Source organism: Lissotriton helveticus, chromosome 12 (genome assembly GCF_964261635.1).
Source record: "Lissotriton helveticus chromosome 12, aLisHel1.1, whole genome shotgun sequence".
NCBI classification, from domain to species: Eukaryota; Metazoa; Chordata; class Amphibia; order Caudata; family Salamandridae; genus Lissotriton; species Lissotriton helveticus.
The window spans coordinates 852,760,987-852,774,827 of NC_136073.1; the positions used below are offsets into that span (position 1 = coordinate 852,760,987).

The 13,841-nt window shown below is 51.9% G+C and overlaps 1 protein-coding gene across 1 annotated transcript; it reads left to right on the forward strand.

Annotated features, from left to right (window-relative positions):
- Nucleotides 1-11,534: 11,534 nt before the first annotated feature.
- On the forward strand, nt 11,535-13,001 carry LOC144798706 (relaxin-3 receptor 1-like). Its single transcript, XM_078669715.1, has one exon. The coding sequence runs from the start codon at nt 11,782-11,784 to the stop codon at nt 12,922-12,924; it is 1,143 nt and encodes a 380-aa protein (XP_078525841.1). The 5' UTR covers nt 11,535-11,781; the 3' UTR covers nt 12,925-13,001.
- The last annotated feature ends 840 nt before the right edge of the window (nt 13,002-13,841 follow it).

Genomic DNA, 13,841 nt, shown 5'->3' on the forward strand with positions numbered 1-13,841 from the left:
CAGGCCCCGCTTCACCCGGGGCCCTCGGAATCAGGTCTGTGGGGGTACTCAAGTGACCCCCCCTTTCCAACCATGCACAGTGTGGCAGGCACCTTGGGATGCCCACCACAGGGTGCAAGGTTTTCCCCAGCCATCCCTTTCTTCAATAGGAGCCTGTGCTCTCGTTCCGAACACAGGCCCCCATTGATGTCAATGGGAGTTAGACTGAATCTTATCCGGAAGCATCCAGATACATCCGAATCGCTTAGTCGGAATCACCTTTTCCGAGCCGTCCGGAAACAATTCCGGGACGGATTAGGTAGGAATGAAACAGGATCGTAATCGGCCCCAAAGCCACCTCCTACCCAACATGTAAGCACCTATCACACCTTCCGTGGGATCCAACAGGAAGCAAGCTGCCACCCCATGTAAATATTTATACTGTAGGCCTTGGATCTGATATGACAGCGTTTCCTTATACTGTGTCAATCCCTTGTCTGGGACACTGTCCGTTCTGTCCCTCACCTTTTGGAAATTAATTATTGGAATACTATTGGAGGGTGGTTTTTTACTAGACAGAAACTAACACAGAATGTGTTAACTGAAATAACAAGATGCACTTCTGAGAAGCAGGAATTGAGTCAGGAGTGACACTATTTATTTAAACAACTAAACAACTAATGTCAAAGACATATCATTAACCAAAAACAACACCATGCAATCTAACAAATAACAAGGGTCAAAGGCACATCACTGATCAAGACCAAAAACATGCAGCCTTGACAATTCAAAGAGAGAGAGAGAGAAATTGAATAATGTCCAATTTTAAATAAATCAGCTAGCCGGGACCACCTCAATCTTGAAATACACTGTGAGAGGTGATCTACGAGTTGGACAGTAAGCAGTTTTAATGTGAAACTGTTGACCGCAAAGTCTAACTTTAGCAGGTGTTTGACCGCTGAACATAACAAAACCTGAACATTTTACTGAAAACAATTTCCGTCACTTCTGGGAAGCTTTAAAGCAGAAGCTCCTTATAAGGTTATTGTTTATTTTAAGCCATGTCGCTGTCTTAGTTTCCAAAGCTGCGGAAAGTCCCAGTTGGCTCCCACTCCTACTCTTAGCTCATCTTGTTCTTCTAGATGACAGATGCATCCTGGTATTTCTACATCGTCTTGATGTTCAGAAGGATGTACACGCAGAGGACAGGGGCTCTGAGACGTATTTATCAGAAAGACAGTGACCTGAGGGGTTCGGCCTTCGTAGGAGAGATACCTTTGAGGTTACAGGAGGGCGTGAGGCCTACTGCTTCTGTAGACGCTCATGTCAGTGTGGACAATTTTAGCACAACCCTGTCCATGGGCTGGCAGGGATATTTGAGACTCTCATGCTTCTGATGTGGACAGAATGGGGCTTGGGCACTGTATGGTAAACATAGACCCAGCTTCAATGTTAAGTGAGTAATTTTTCTTTGCTTGTTGAATTTTTTTCAAGTCATTTCAAATTTTTTGCATGTGGGGGCATTGTAGATATGGGTTGTTTGTGTTTTTAGCAAAATATATAAAACTGTTATTTTTGTTTTTTATATTATTTTTGTTATTTTTTTAAGATGATTTTTTATGTGCTAATAGATTCATTGCTTAATGTATTCATTAATTTATATTTTTAATTGAGTTGAGGCGCGTATTAGGTTATTGGGTTAGTGTTTTAAAGTAATAATAACTAAAAATGCTATTTTTTAATTGTTATTGCTTTAGATTGTGAAAATACTTTTTAATAATCAGAACCTTTTTTATTTGTTTTTTATGTGAGTGTGTTTTTGGGGTTTGAAGCTAGCGTTTTTCAGATATATTTATTTATTAATTTGAAATCATTTTTTGAAATATAATATTTTAATGCAATTACCATAATTAAGTCAAATGTTTATTAGAAATGTAATACATGTAATGGAAATATAGCTTTTTAAATTGTTTTCTTTAATATTTTAAATATTTCAGTGGGTAGTTTTATTTGTTAAGGACATTATTATCCTGTATTTTTTATTAATGAATATCTAATTGTGTAATGTGTTAGGTTTTTAACATTTATAATGTTTACATTTAACTGATTTTTCAAAGGTTTTTAATCATGTTTACCTTTTTTAAGTACATATTCATAATTTTTCAATAAGATTTTTTTTTTAATCAGGTTTCTTTATTGAAAGATGTTGTTTGTTAAGTTATTAGAGAGTTGTAAATGTATATACTTTCTTTTATGATTTGAGCTACACCAATTAGAATATTTAATATGAACCATACAAAATATGCAGTATTTATTGGGCAGTATTCATGGCTCCACCCACCCCAAATATATGCCACGCCCCAAATGTTTTGTTTATGGAAGGGAAGGCAGGAGAATAGGTGAACAAGGGAGTGGAGAAAGTGTCAGCAGGGGATGGTGTGAGACGAACATGGAAAAGAGACATTAGGAGAGGAAAGGGGAGGGAGGGACAAAAGGGAAGAGAGAGAAAAGGTGAGGGATAGAAAAGGTGAGGAAGAAGGTTGGGAAAGAGAGGGAGTGAGGCTGGAAGAAATGTAAAGGGTGAAACTAAAACATGAGAGCAAAAGGCATGAAACTGGGCAGAGTCAGGAGGAGCATTAAAGGCGGAAGGGGGAATAAGAAATCGAAAATAGAGGTACAGAGGTGAGAGGGGAAGTAGTAAAAGATGAGAGAAAGAAGTGAGAGGGCTGGGAGATGGGGGAGTGTATGAGAGAGGGGAGTGAGCAGCAGTGAATAAAGAAGGAGGGGAGAGAAAGTGAGGGACAGAGAAAGAGGAGAGAGGGAGAGGGGGGACAGAGAGAGAGAGAGAGAGCAGAGGGATAGAGAGAGAAGAATGAGAGGAGAGGCAGAAAGCGATAGAGAAAGAGAGTAGAGAGGGAGAGAGAGGACGGAGAGCGCGGCTAGAGAGGGAGGGAGAGTAGAGGAATAGGAGAGAAAAAGGGTGTAGGGTTGGTTGGGGTAAAACATGAGTCTATGGAGATATAAGTCAAAGACAGGGATGAAAAGAAGGATGAGGGAAAGAAAAGAGGAGGAAGTGATGGCACAAGAGGAATAAACGGGGATGGGGAGAGGAGAAACTGGGTGGGAGGGACTGACAGGAGAGAGGCAGAGAGACACAAAGAGGGAGAGAGAGACACAATAGGCTAGACAGGAGAAGTGTTGAGAAATTAAGAGGGTAGTATGGTGCAGGAGGGAGGGTTAGGAGTAGAGGGAAGAGGGAAGAGGGGGGCAGAGTAGAAGAGAGGGGGGACATGGAGGGGATGCAGATAGATCTGAGAAAGAGTAAGAAAGAGAGAGAGATGCGGTGAGGGAAAGACGTGGAAAGAGAGGCAGGAGGGGTAGGGAAGTGGAACTAGGTGTGAGAGATGGGAGGGGTAAGAGATGGAGATGAGAGAGTGACAAGAGATGATGAGAGACAGGAAAAAAGAAGGACAACGAAGAAGGGGTGGGGCAGAAGAGAGAGGGGGATAAGAAGAGAAGGGAAAGAGAAGAAGAGAAAAGAAGAGGAGAGGCGAGGGTGAGAGAGAGTGGAAGAGGGTGAGAGAGAGTGGGAGAGAAGAGGAGAGAAGAGAAGAGGAGAGGAGAGGAGAGAAGAGAAGAGAAGAGAAGTGGGGAGAAGAGGGTGAGAAGAGAAGTGGGGGAGAAGAGAAGAGGGGGAGAAGAGAAGGGAAGAAAAGAGAAGAGAAGGGGGGAGAAGAGAAGAGGAGAGAAGAGAAGAGAAGAGAAGAAGAGAAGAGAAGAGAAGTGGGGAGAAGAGGGGGAGAAGAGAAGAGGGGGAGAAGAGAAGAAAAGAGAAGAGAACAGGGGGAGAAGAGGGCGAGAAGAGAAGTGGGGGAGAAGAGAAGAGAAGAGAAGAGAGAAGAGAAGAGAAGAGAAGAGAAGAGAAGAGAAGAGAAGAGAAGAGAAGAGAAGAGAAGAGAAGAGAAGAGAAGAGAAGAGAAGAGAAGAGAAGAGAAACTCACGTCTGACAAGACGGGGAATGAGACAAATCTGAGGGGAGAGCGGCAGAGAGAACTGGAGAACAAGCATTGGAAATGCAATAGGTCTCGCATTAGGAAAGTTTGAGTGATTGGTATTGTAAATGACACTTTTTTTATTTATGTGTTGGTTTTGAAAATAGTAAAATTAATAGCTTTGTCAGTTACAATGTCAATAGTTTTAACTTTCGCAAATGTGACACCTATAGCATTTGTAATGCAATGTGTGTTGTATTTACGTGACTTAGATGTATTGATATTACAAATAACAATGGCTTTTAATTTTGTAAATAATGTGGTGGTGGATGCGGTGGTGGTGCATGTGGTGGATGTGGTGGTGGATGTGGTGGTGGTGGATGCGGTGGATGTGGTGGTGGTGGGTGTGGTGGATGTGGTGGTGGTGGGTGTGGTGGATGCGGTGGTGGTGCATGTGATGGATGTGGTGGTGGTGGATGTGGTGGTGGATGTGGCGGTGGATGTGGCGGTGGATGTGGAGGTGATGGTGGATGTGGTGGTGGATGTGGTGGTGGATTCGGTGGATGTGGTGGTGGTGGATGTGGTGGTGGATGTGGTGGTGGATGTGGTGGTGGATGTGGTGGTGGATGTGGTGGTGGATGTGGATGCGGTGGATGTGGTGGGATGTGGTGGTGGATGTGGTGGATGTGTTGGTGGTGGATGTGGTGGTGGATGTGGTGGTGGATGTGGTGGTGGATGCGGAGGTGGTGGATGTGGTGGATGTGGTGGTGGTGGATGCGGTGGATGTGGTGGTGGATGTGGTGGATGTGGTGGTGGATGTGGTGGTGGTGGGTGTGGTTGATGTGGTGGTGGATGCGGTGGATGTGGTGGTGGTGGATGTGGTGGTGGATGCAGTGGTGGATGCGGTGGTGAATGTGGCGGTGGATGTCATGGTGGATGTGGAGGTGGTGGTGGATGTGGTGGTGGATGTGGTGGTGATGGTGGATGTGGTGGTGGATGCGGTGGATGTGTTGATGGTGGATGTGGTGGTGGTGGTGGATGCGGTGGTGGTGGTGGATGGGGTGGTGGTGGTGGATGGGGTGGTGGATGTAGTGGTGGTGGATGTGGTGGATGTGGCGGTGGATGTGGTGGTGGCGGTGGATGTGCCGTCCCAGAGTGATGTGGCGCCGTCCCAGAGTGATATGGTGGTGTTGTGCGGCGTGCAGCAGTGTGAGGCGTGCAGCAGTGTGAGGCATGCAGCAGTGTGAGGCGTGCAGCAGTGTGAGGCGTGCAGCAGTGTGAGGCGTGCAGGGGTGAGAGGCGTGCAGGGGTGAGAGGCGTGCAGGGGTGAGGGAGGGTGAGGGTGTGTGAGGGTGTGTGAGGGTGTGTGAGGGTGTGTGAGGGTGTGTGAGGGGGTGTGAGGGTGAGGGGGTGTGAGGGTGAGGGGGTCTGAGGGGGTGTGGGGGTGTGAGGGTGAGGGGGTGTGAGGGTGTGAGGGTGAGGGGGTGTGAGTGAGGGGGTGTGTGGGTGAGGGGGTGTGAGGGTGAGGGGGTGTGTGGGTGAGGGGGTGTGTGGGTGAGGAGGTGTGTGGGTGAGGGGGTGTGTGGGTGAGGGGGTGGGAGGGGGAGGGTGTGTGAGGGTGAGGGGGTGTGAGGGTGAGGGGTGTGAGGGTGAGGGGGTGTGTGGGTGAGGGGGGTGAGGGTGAGGGGGAGTGAGGGTGAGGGGGAGTGAGAGTGAGGGGGAGTGAGAGTGAGGGGGAGTGAGAGTGAGGGGGAGTGAGAGTGAGGGGGTGTGAGAGCGAGGGGGTGTGAGAGTGAGGGGGTGTGAGGGGGTGTGGTGGTGTGAGGGAGAGGGTGAGGAGTGTGAGGGTGAGGGGGAGTGAGGGGGTGTGTGAGGGTGAGGGGGTGTGCATTCTGAGGGTGTGTGGCGGTGTGAGGGGGTGAGGGCGTGTGAGGGTGAGGGGGTGTGCATTCTGAGGGTGTGTGGCGGTGTGAGGGGGTGAGGGCGTGTGAGGGTGTGTGTAAGGGTGAGAGGGTGGGTGTGTGTGAGGGTGAGAGGGTGGGTGAGAGGGTGGGTGAGGGTGAGGGGGTGAGTGAGGGGGTGAGGGAGGGGGTGAGTGAGGGGGTGAGTGAGGGTGAGGGGGTGAGTGAGGGGGTGAGAGTGAGTCAGGTGAGTGAGGGTGTGAGAGTGAGTGAGGGTGAGAGGGTTGTGAGAGTGAGTGAGGGTGAGAGGGTTGTGAGGGTGAGTGAGGGTGAGTGAGGGTGAGTGAGTGAGGGTGAGGGGTGAGTGAGTGAGGGTGAGTGAGAGTGAGGGCTCTGAGGGGGTGTGGCGGTGTGAGGGAGAGGGTGAGGGGGGTGAGGGGGAGTGAGGGGGTGGGTGAGGGGGTGTGCATTCTAAGGGAGTGTGGCGGTGTGAGTGGGTGAGGGCGTGTGAGGGTGAGGGGGTGTGCATTCTAAGTGGGGGGGTGGCGGTGTGAGGGGGTGAGGGCGTGTGAGGGGGTGGGTGAGAGGGTGGGTGAGAGGGTGGGTGAGAGGGTGAGTGAGGGTGAGGGGGTGAGTGAGGGGGTGAGGGGGTGAGGGGGTGAGGGGGGTGAGTGAGGGGGTGAGGGGGTGAGTGAGGGGGTGAGTGAAGGTGAGGGGGTGAGTGAGGGGTGAGAGTGAGTGAGGTGAGTGAGGGGGTGAGAGTGAGTGAGGGTGAGAGGGTTGTGAGAGTGAGTGAGGGTGAGAGGGTTGTGAGGGTGAGTGAGGGTGAGTGAGGGTGAGTGAGGGTCCGAAGTAAATGGTGGCAGGGCAGACATCATTGCAGCTAGCAAGTCGATCTTGACATTTGTATACTCTCTACTCCGACCAAGGCTGGAATTAGTCACTAGTTACAGACCTGAAGACTGGATGTGCTCTCTCTGAACACACTGCAGCGGCAGAGCTGTGAACATCGGCCCGATCAGATCTGCACACAATTTGTCATAGATAGACAATAAGCACATTGCATGGAGAGCAAATGTTCCTTCTGCTGGACTACGAAGCAGTCCGTAAGACATAGACACACACTACATGCTCTACTGCACAACCTCATGAACACACTACAAAGTCCGCAAGAGCTAAAGATAGAGCTAGGCAAACCCAAAGCGCAGCATACATATATCTACGGAAATCTAAGATGAAGCAAAATTAAACTCAAGGCTCACGGTGCCCTCAAGCCACAGTCTAGAACACCATGACTGGGAATCCATTTTAGACGGAGCCATAATGAGCGAGTGGCCAACAGACCCTGTAAGTCCCAGTGGGGTACACGTGTTACTATGGTAATCCCTAAACTAAAGCCACAATAAACATGTGGTAAATGGAGACTATAAACAACAAGCTCTCGGCATTGCTGTGGGGGAGGCGGGGGAGCGGAGCGCATTCCTTTGAAGTGTGATGATATGGGGGGGGGCAGGGGAGAGGAGCGGCCACATCAATGGAGAGCTGATGAAGTGCTAGGATTCCCCACGGCCAGACTGACTTTTGCGTGGCGCGCAGCGTACTTGGGAACACAGCGACATATAGCATGGGACAGAGTAGCAGCGTGAGAGGGACAGAAATGCATATTTTTAGCGCACAGCATGGGCGGGGGCAGTATGTGACAGAGGCAGAGCGTGGGCAGAGTGGGACGCAGCAAGAATGTGGGGTCAGAGGGGCACATAGTATGGACGGGGGTGGGGGATCAGAGGCAATATGTGAAAGGAGCAGAGAGTGCCATGGGGCGGACAGAGTGGTGCACAGCATGGACGGTGTTGGGGGAACGGAGAAGGCAGCATGTGACTGAGAGGCAGAGCGTGGGCAGGAGACAGCGTGGCGCGCAGAGTACTTGGGTTGAGAGGGACACTTAGCATGGGGCAGACTATCAGCGCGAGAAGGGCAGAAATGTTGATTTTTAGGGCACAGCTTGGGCGGGGGGCAGTATGTGACAGAGGCAGAGCGTGGAATGTTTTTAAGACAAACTTAAAGAGAGGGCTAAGCGTCCCAGCAGACCGCGCCCTAATTTAAGCTCGGACAATTTTATAGAAGCAGCCGAGGGCAAGAGACTGCCCGCTGGTAAAAAAAACAAGCCTTTCACCGTAACACGGCGGGCAGGGGAGGGGGCGGAGAGGGGAGAGGTGCGACACGGCAGGCAGGCAGGGGAGGAGAGTAGGAGGAGGAGGGGGGAGGAGAGTAGGGGAGGCACGGCCTAGCGGCCGTGCAATCAAGTAGTGAGGGGGCGGAGCTGGGGGAGGCTGTGAGAGAGAGTAGGCAAGGCTAGCGGCAGGCAGGCAGGGGAGGAGAGGAGGAGGGGGGAGGAGAGTAGGGGAGGCACGGCCTAGCGGCCGTGCAATCAAGTAGTGAGGGGGCGGAGCTGGGGGAGGCTGTGAGAGAGAGTAGGCAAGGCAGGCGGCTGGGGGCATGTGCACGCGCATTTAAGCTCAATGCGCATGCGCATTGAGCTTAAATTTCTCGTGCACTGCAAGGAATCGCCACGATTCCTTGCAGTGTGGATAAAGAGCGGATAAGTGCCAATACTCTCGCCTTGCTCGATGCGCATGCGCATCGACAGGCGAGACCTAAAAAGGTAAGCTAGGAGCAGTGGATTACGGGTTAGCCATCATGATTAGGGGTAAGTGTGTGCGCTGAGTGCTGATTTAGTGTACATTGGTGCAGCGGGTGCAGTGGCACCGGGGCCCAGGACTCTAGGTCGGGCCCTGATTTTTGTCCTATTTTAGAATTCAAACCGCAGGCGCGGTGTGTGTGTGAGGTGGTTTTAATTTCCTCCCATGCACCAGGGCTCATAAGACTGTCAGACGGGCTATCCTACTGGCGCAACGTCTGACCCTCGGCAACGTCGGACGGACAATGGCTCCCCTCGGGCAGCCTTGCATCACAGGCACTCGTACGATCAATCGCTGGGTTTGATTTTTGACCAGTTTATCACTTCCGGTTTCCCGCCCCTTGCCATCATCTTTGTCCTGCCCACCCAGTCACCAGCTGTAAAGTGCTGAAGCCACTGCTGGGCATCTAGGCGCTACTTCAGGTCCAGAGACACTTTATGTGGAAAAAAGAAAACCTAAACTCATAATCTGGATGTACAATAGAAAAAAATGGAATGATGTTTTTTTTTGTAATTTTCTGTATCGAAAAATACAACTGTAAAGGCTGCACTTCAGGGTCAGGGGCATTGTGAGATTTTCATATTTTTGCCATTCGTCATAATTGGACGTCATCGTTGTCAAATGCAGTGTGAAGTGGGTGCTGCGTCCCTACGTGTTTATCATTATGGCTGATTTAACTATATATTTCTTAATTATTGTATTTCTTCAGTGCGGCCCCTGTCAGTGTCACATCCATCGGAATAAATAGTTACATTATAGCGCTTCGTAGCCCTGAGGGGGACCCGGGAGTGCTCTGATTGTTGACCGGTGTTCCGGTTGTATGAACGAGTGTTGTAGTAAGTTTAACTCTTGGTGAAAGGTGGTAAGGTGCTCGGTGGGTTGGGCGCCAGCTGCGACTGAAAGTCAGCGACCCGTCTCCCCTTTAAAGCCGAGCTCGACAGGAGTCCGTCTCTCGCCTTTCGGAAGTCCCAGCGCTCGAAGGCAGTGTCACCTGCGGTTAGAGCGCTTGGAAGGAGTGTGCATTAAGTAAGAGGCGCTGTATGGTTGCAGTTTTGCTGCATTTGAATGCATAATATAAGAACAGGCGTCTTTTTTTTGTTGCAGATTTTTATAGCGCGAATTCGACCCGAGTTATTGGAGCGCTTTACACGAGCACCAGTCACGTTACACAAGGGCAAATTCATTTGTTGGTAGGCACAGGGAGATGAAGGGATTTGCCCAGAATCACAGGATGCTGAGCCGACGCCGAGACTCGTACCCGGCTCCCCAGCTACCAAGTCGGCAGCTCCCTGACTTGACAGGTGCGCCTAGAAACAGACGTTCACCCACAGACCGTCCTGCCAGAAAGAAGATGTCTCATATTATCACACGCAGTCTACGAACCCCTCCACGTGTCTGTGGCAACACAGACCCCCTCGCGCAGAGGTCGCTCATTACTGTACTCACACCACAGACCCCCCCCCCCCCTGCTCAGGGGTGGCTCTCTCATTATCATTCACGCACAGACACCCTTGACCCGGGGAGGGAAGTCTCTCATTATATCACACATTCTACAGACCCTCTTTTTTTGGGGGGGGGGGGGGGGGGAGGGGTCTGTCTCACTATCTTACACATGCTACAGACCCCCTTGCACGAATGTCTCTAATTACCATTATCACTCCACAGACCCCTTACCCGGGTCTCCCGTTACCATATTTACTCCACAGACCCCCTTGCCGGGTCTCGCATTACCATAATCACTCCACAGACCCCCCCCCCCCCTTGCCCGGAGGTCCCTCATTACCATACTCACTCACTCCACAGACCCCCTTGTCAGGGCGGGATGGGGTGTGAGCGTGACTGACAGTGAGGGGCGCACTTCCGATCCTTGCTCCTCTGCCCCCCCCCCCCCTCTCCTCGGGACGGCCCGCCCACTCCTCCCGGGGAGGGAAGGGTTAACGAGGCAGGGCTGCCGCGGGTCCGCCGCGCCCCCTGCGTGGAGCGGAGGCTTTAAAAGCCCCGGTGAGGGAAGGCACCGACCAGAGGCTGCGGCGGGTCCGCCAGCAGCTAGCGCCTCCCTCCTGCAGAGGCTTCGCGGCGCTTCTTTTGTGTCTATCTTTCCTGCTGACATCCGACGGCGGCTGGAGGCAGAGGAGACCCGCCTCAAGCACCCCACCCCCGGCGCTGAGGACTTCCGTCTAAGTTTGGAGGGTGAAGAACCGAGGCAGCGCGGCTCCAGCACCCCCGCTCCGGGGCTGAGATTCACGTTTCTACAGAGGGTGGGGGCCGAGGACCCCCTGCAGCTCGGCGGGCGCCTCATACCTCCAACCCCGCCACAGACGCTGGAGGTAGAGGTCCGGAGCGGGCACAAGAGATGCATCAGGTGGAGCGCCTCAGGTAGAAGCATCTCCCTCCAAGGCTGAGAAGATTACATAGCGCCTAGAAGAGCCCGGCAGCCTCCCAGACACATCCTACGGGCTGGACGAAGCCTCGTAGCTGCATCCTAACCCCACGAAGGACAAGCAGACTCTAACAGCAGAGCTTAAAACACCCGGCAGAGGCTGGGGTGCAAGGCAGCAGCTCAGACACCTGCTACCTCCGAGGCTGAAACTTCCACCAGAGGCTGGAGGTAGAAGACACTAGAGTGCATCTCAGATACCTCCTACCTCCGAGGCTGAAAACTTCCACCAGAGGCTGGACTTAGGGCGAATCTGAGATACCTCCTACCTCCAAAGCTGAAAACGTCCCCTAGAGGCTGGAGGTAGAAGACACGAGGGTGAATCCGAGATACCTCCCACCTCCAACATAGAAAGCTTCCCTTAGAGGCCGGAGATAGAAGACCCTCGACTAACAAAGCGGAAATACCCTACCCTCTGGGCTGAACACTTCCAAAGGAGGCGTTCATGAATGGCAGCAGGTAACAGGGTACCCACCTCCTCCCTCCAGACCTCAGAGCAGCCAACAGAGGCAGCATCCTGAGGACACCGGGCAGCATGAAAAGACTTTCTACCTCCAGGACTAGGAACAGAGGCTAAGAGAGGACCCCAGGCTGAATGGCAATGCCTCCCACCCCCAGGGCTGGGAACATGCAATAAAGGCATGTGAGGCACATTGCACCTCCTCCATGGCTGACCAACCTCAATTGATGCTGGAGGTAGATGACAGATACCTGTGACCTCTGCTGCTGAATATACTCTCCCTGGGTGAGGCAGAGGAGACAAACGCCTCAACATGTCAGTGATCAGCTGCTGTGGGATTGAGGACAAAGTCTACCTTGAAAGGGACCGGAACAGCACCAACCAGTCCCTATTGGACATCACCACGTCTCTGACCTCAGAGGACGTGGAGCTCTACGTCGACGCCTCCAAGGCCACGCGAATCTTCATCGCCGTGGTGTACTCGGTGGTCTGCGCCCTGGGCGTGGTGGGCAACCTGCTGGTCCTCTTCCTGCTCTACTCCAGGCACCGGCGGAAGATGTCCACCGTCACCTTCTTCGTGCTGAACTTAGCCGTCACCGACTTCCAGTTTGTGCTCACCCTGCCCTTCTGGGCAGCTGACACGGCCATGGACTTCAGCTGGCCCTTCGGCTGGGCCATGTGCAAGCTCATCTCCTCGGTGTCCACCATGAACATGTACGCCAGCGTCTTCTTCCTCACGGCCATGGCTGTGGCCAGGTACTGCTCGGTGGCGCTGCCCCTGCGGGTCAACGAGGGCTCCTCCCGGCGCTTGGCCAAGGTGGTCAGCCTCCTTATCTGGGCCTTCTCCATCCTGGTCACCCTGCCCCACGCCATCTTCTCCACCACCGAGGTCATCTCGGATGAGGAGCTCTGCTTGGTCAAGTTTCCGGAGGTGAAGAACATGGACCCCCAGTTCCTGCTGGGGTTGTACCAGATCCAGAAGGTGTTGTTGGGGTTCCTCATCCCACTGGTCATCATCTCAGCGTGCTACCTCCTTCTCCTCAAGTTCCTCAGCAGACTCAAGATGTGCAACAGCAACACCAAGCGGCGGTCTAAGGTCACCAAATCGGTCACCGTGGTGGTCCTCTCCTTCTTCATCTGCTGGTTGCCCAACCAAGCCCTGACCACCTGGAGCATCTTCATCAAATTCAACGTGGTGCCCTTCACCGAGGCCTTCTACACCGCGCAAGCCTACGTCTTCCCCGTGACGGTGTGCCTGGCCCACACCAACAGCTGCCTAAACCCGGTGCTGTACTGCTTGATTCGGAGGGAGTTCCGCGATGCCCTCAAGGACCTTCTGCTGAGGGCCACGCCGGCCTTTGTCAAGGGCCACTCCATGAAGGCGCGGAGGAAGGGGCAGGTGCTGGTGGTCATCCCAATGGAGAAGGTCCAAACGCAACCCACCTGCTGTGGGTGAGACGGTGTGGGTGAGGTAGAGCCGCACCATGTTTGGAACCAGAGTCCAGTTGACTTCATCACGCCTACTGTCGAGGATGTGGTGGACCAGCGGAGGAGGAAACAGAGACAAAGTGAAGTATGCGGAAGAGTGGAATCCAGAGACCGGAGGGAAGTCCAGAAGCCTAGATGGATCCATCAAATGTTTGGAGTGAATTTCAGAAAAAAAACATCAACACATCAGGCAGTCCACTCAGCGTTGTGGTGCGCTCCACCAATACTCAAGAATGAAGAACGCTAGCAAAAAAATGAAGGGATTCTGGAGCGCTCCATAAACTATTGTCAGCAATTCTGGAATCGTCCAGCAACTGCTTTGAGAACCATGAAGTGCTCAAGTTAATTGCTTCATCACCTTCAGGAGGTTGTAAATATTATAAGCTGCAGTAAAAAGTCTCCAGCCTCAATGATAACTCTAGCAACATCATGTATGGCCATGGCGAGCTCTAGAAAAAAGGCACATTCATTTCATGCAGGGCTCTAAAACAAAAGCCTTAAAAGCATGCACAGGCCTCCTAAAAAGTTTCTGCAAACTTTCAGGGGGCGCACATCTCCAGGGACAGCTTCAACAGCCTGTAGTGCAAAAGGAAAAAAGAATCACAACCATATACATTTCTAGCAAAGCTTTCAGTGCTCCAGAAAACCAATCAGTCCCTTGAAACCATCAAGCAAGGCTAAAAATACCTTTCAGCAAAATGATATTCAACACACGGAGTGCTCCAGACAAAAAGAAACTTTGTATTCATGGAGAGTTCAATCCAGATAGTTTGCAGACCTTTATAGTTCGACACAATGTTCAGGAGAAATCATTCTGCAACAAAAGAGCTCCATCTAAACAGTTCATCGCCACGGAGAACTCCAGAAAAACCCCGGAAGCACTAC

Coding starts and splice junctions, on each gene's coding strand:
- LOC144798706 (XM_078669715.1), top strand. CDS start 11,782: ATGTCAGTGATCAGCTGCTGTGGGATTGAGGACAAAGTCTACCTTGAA.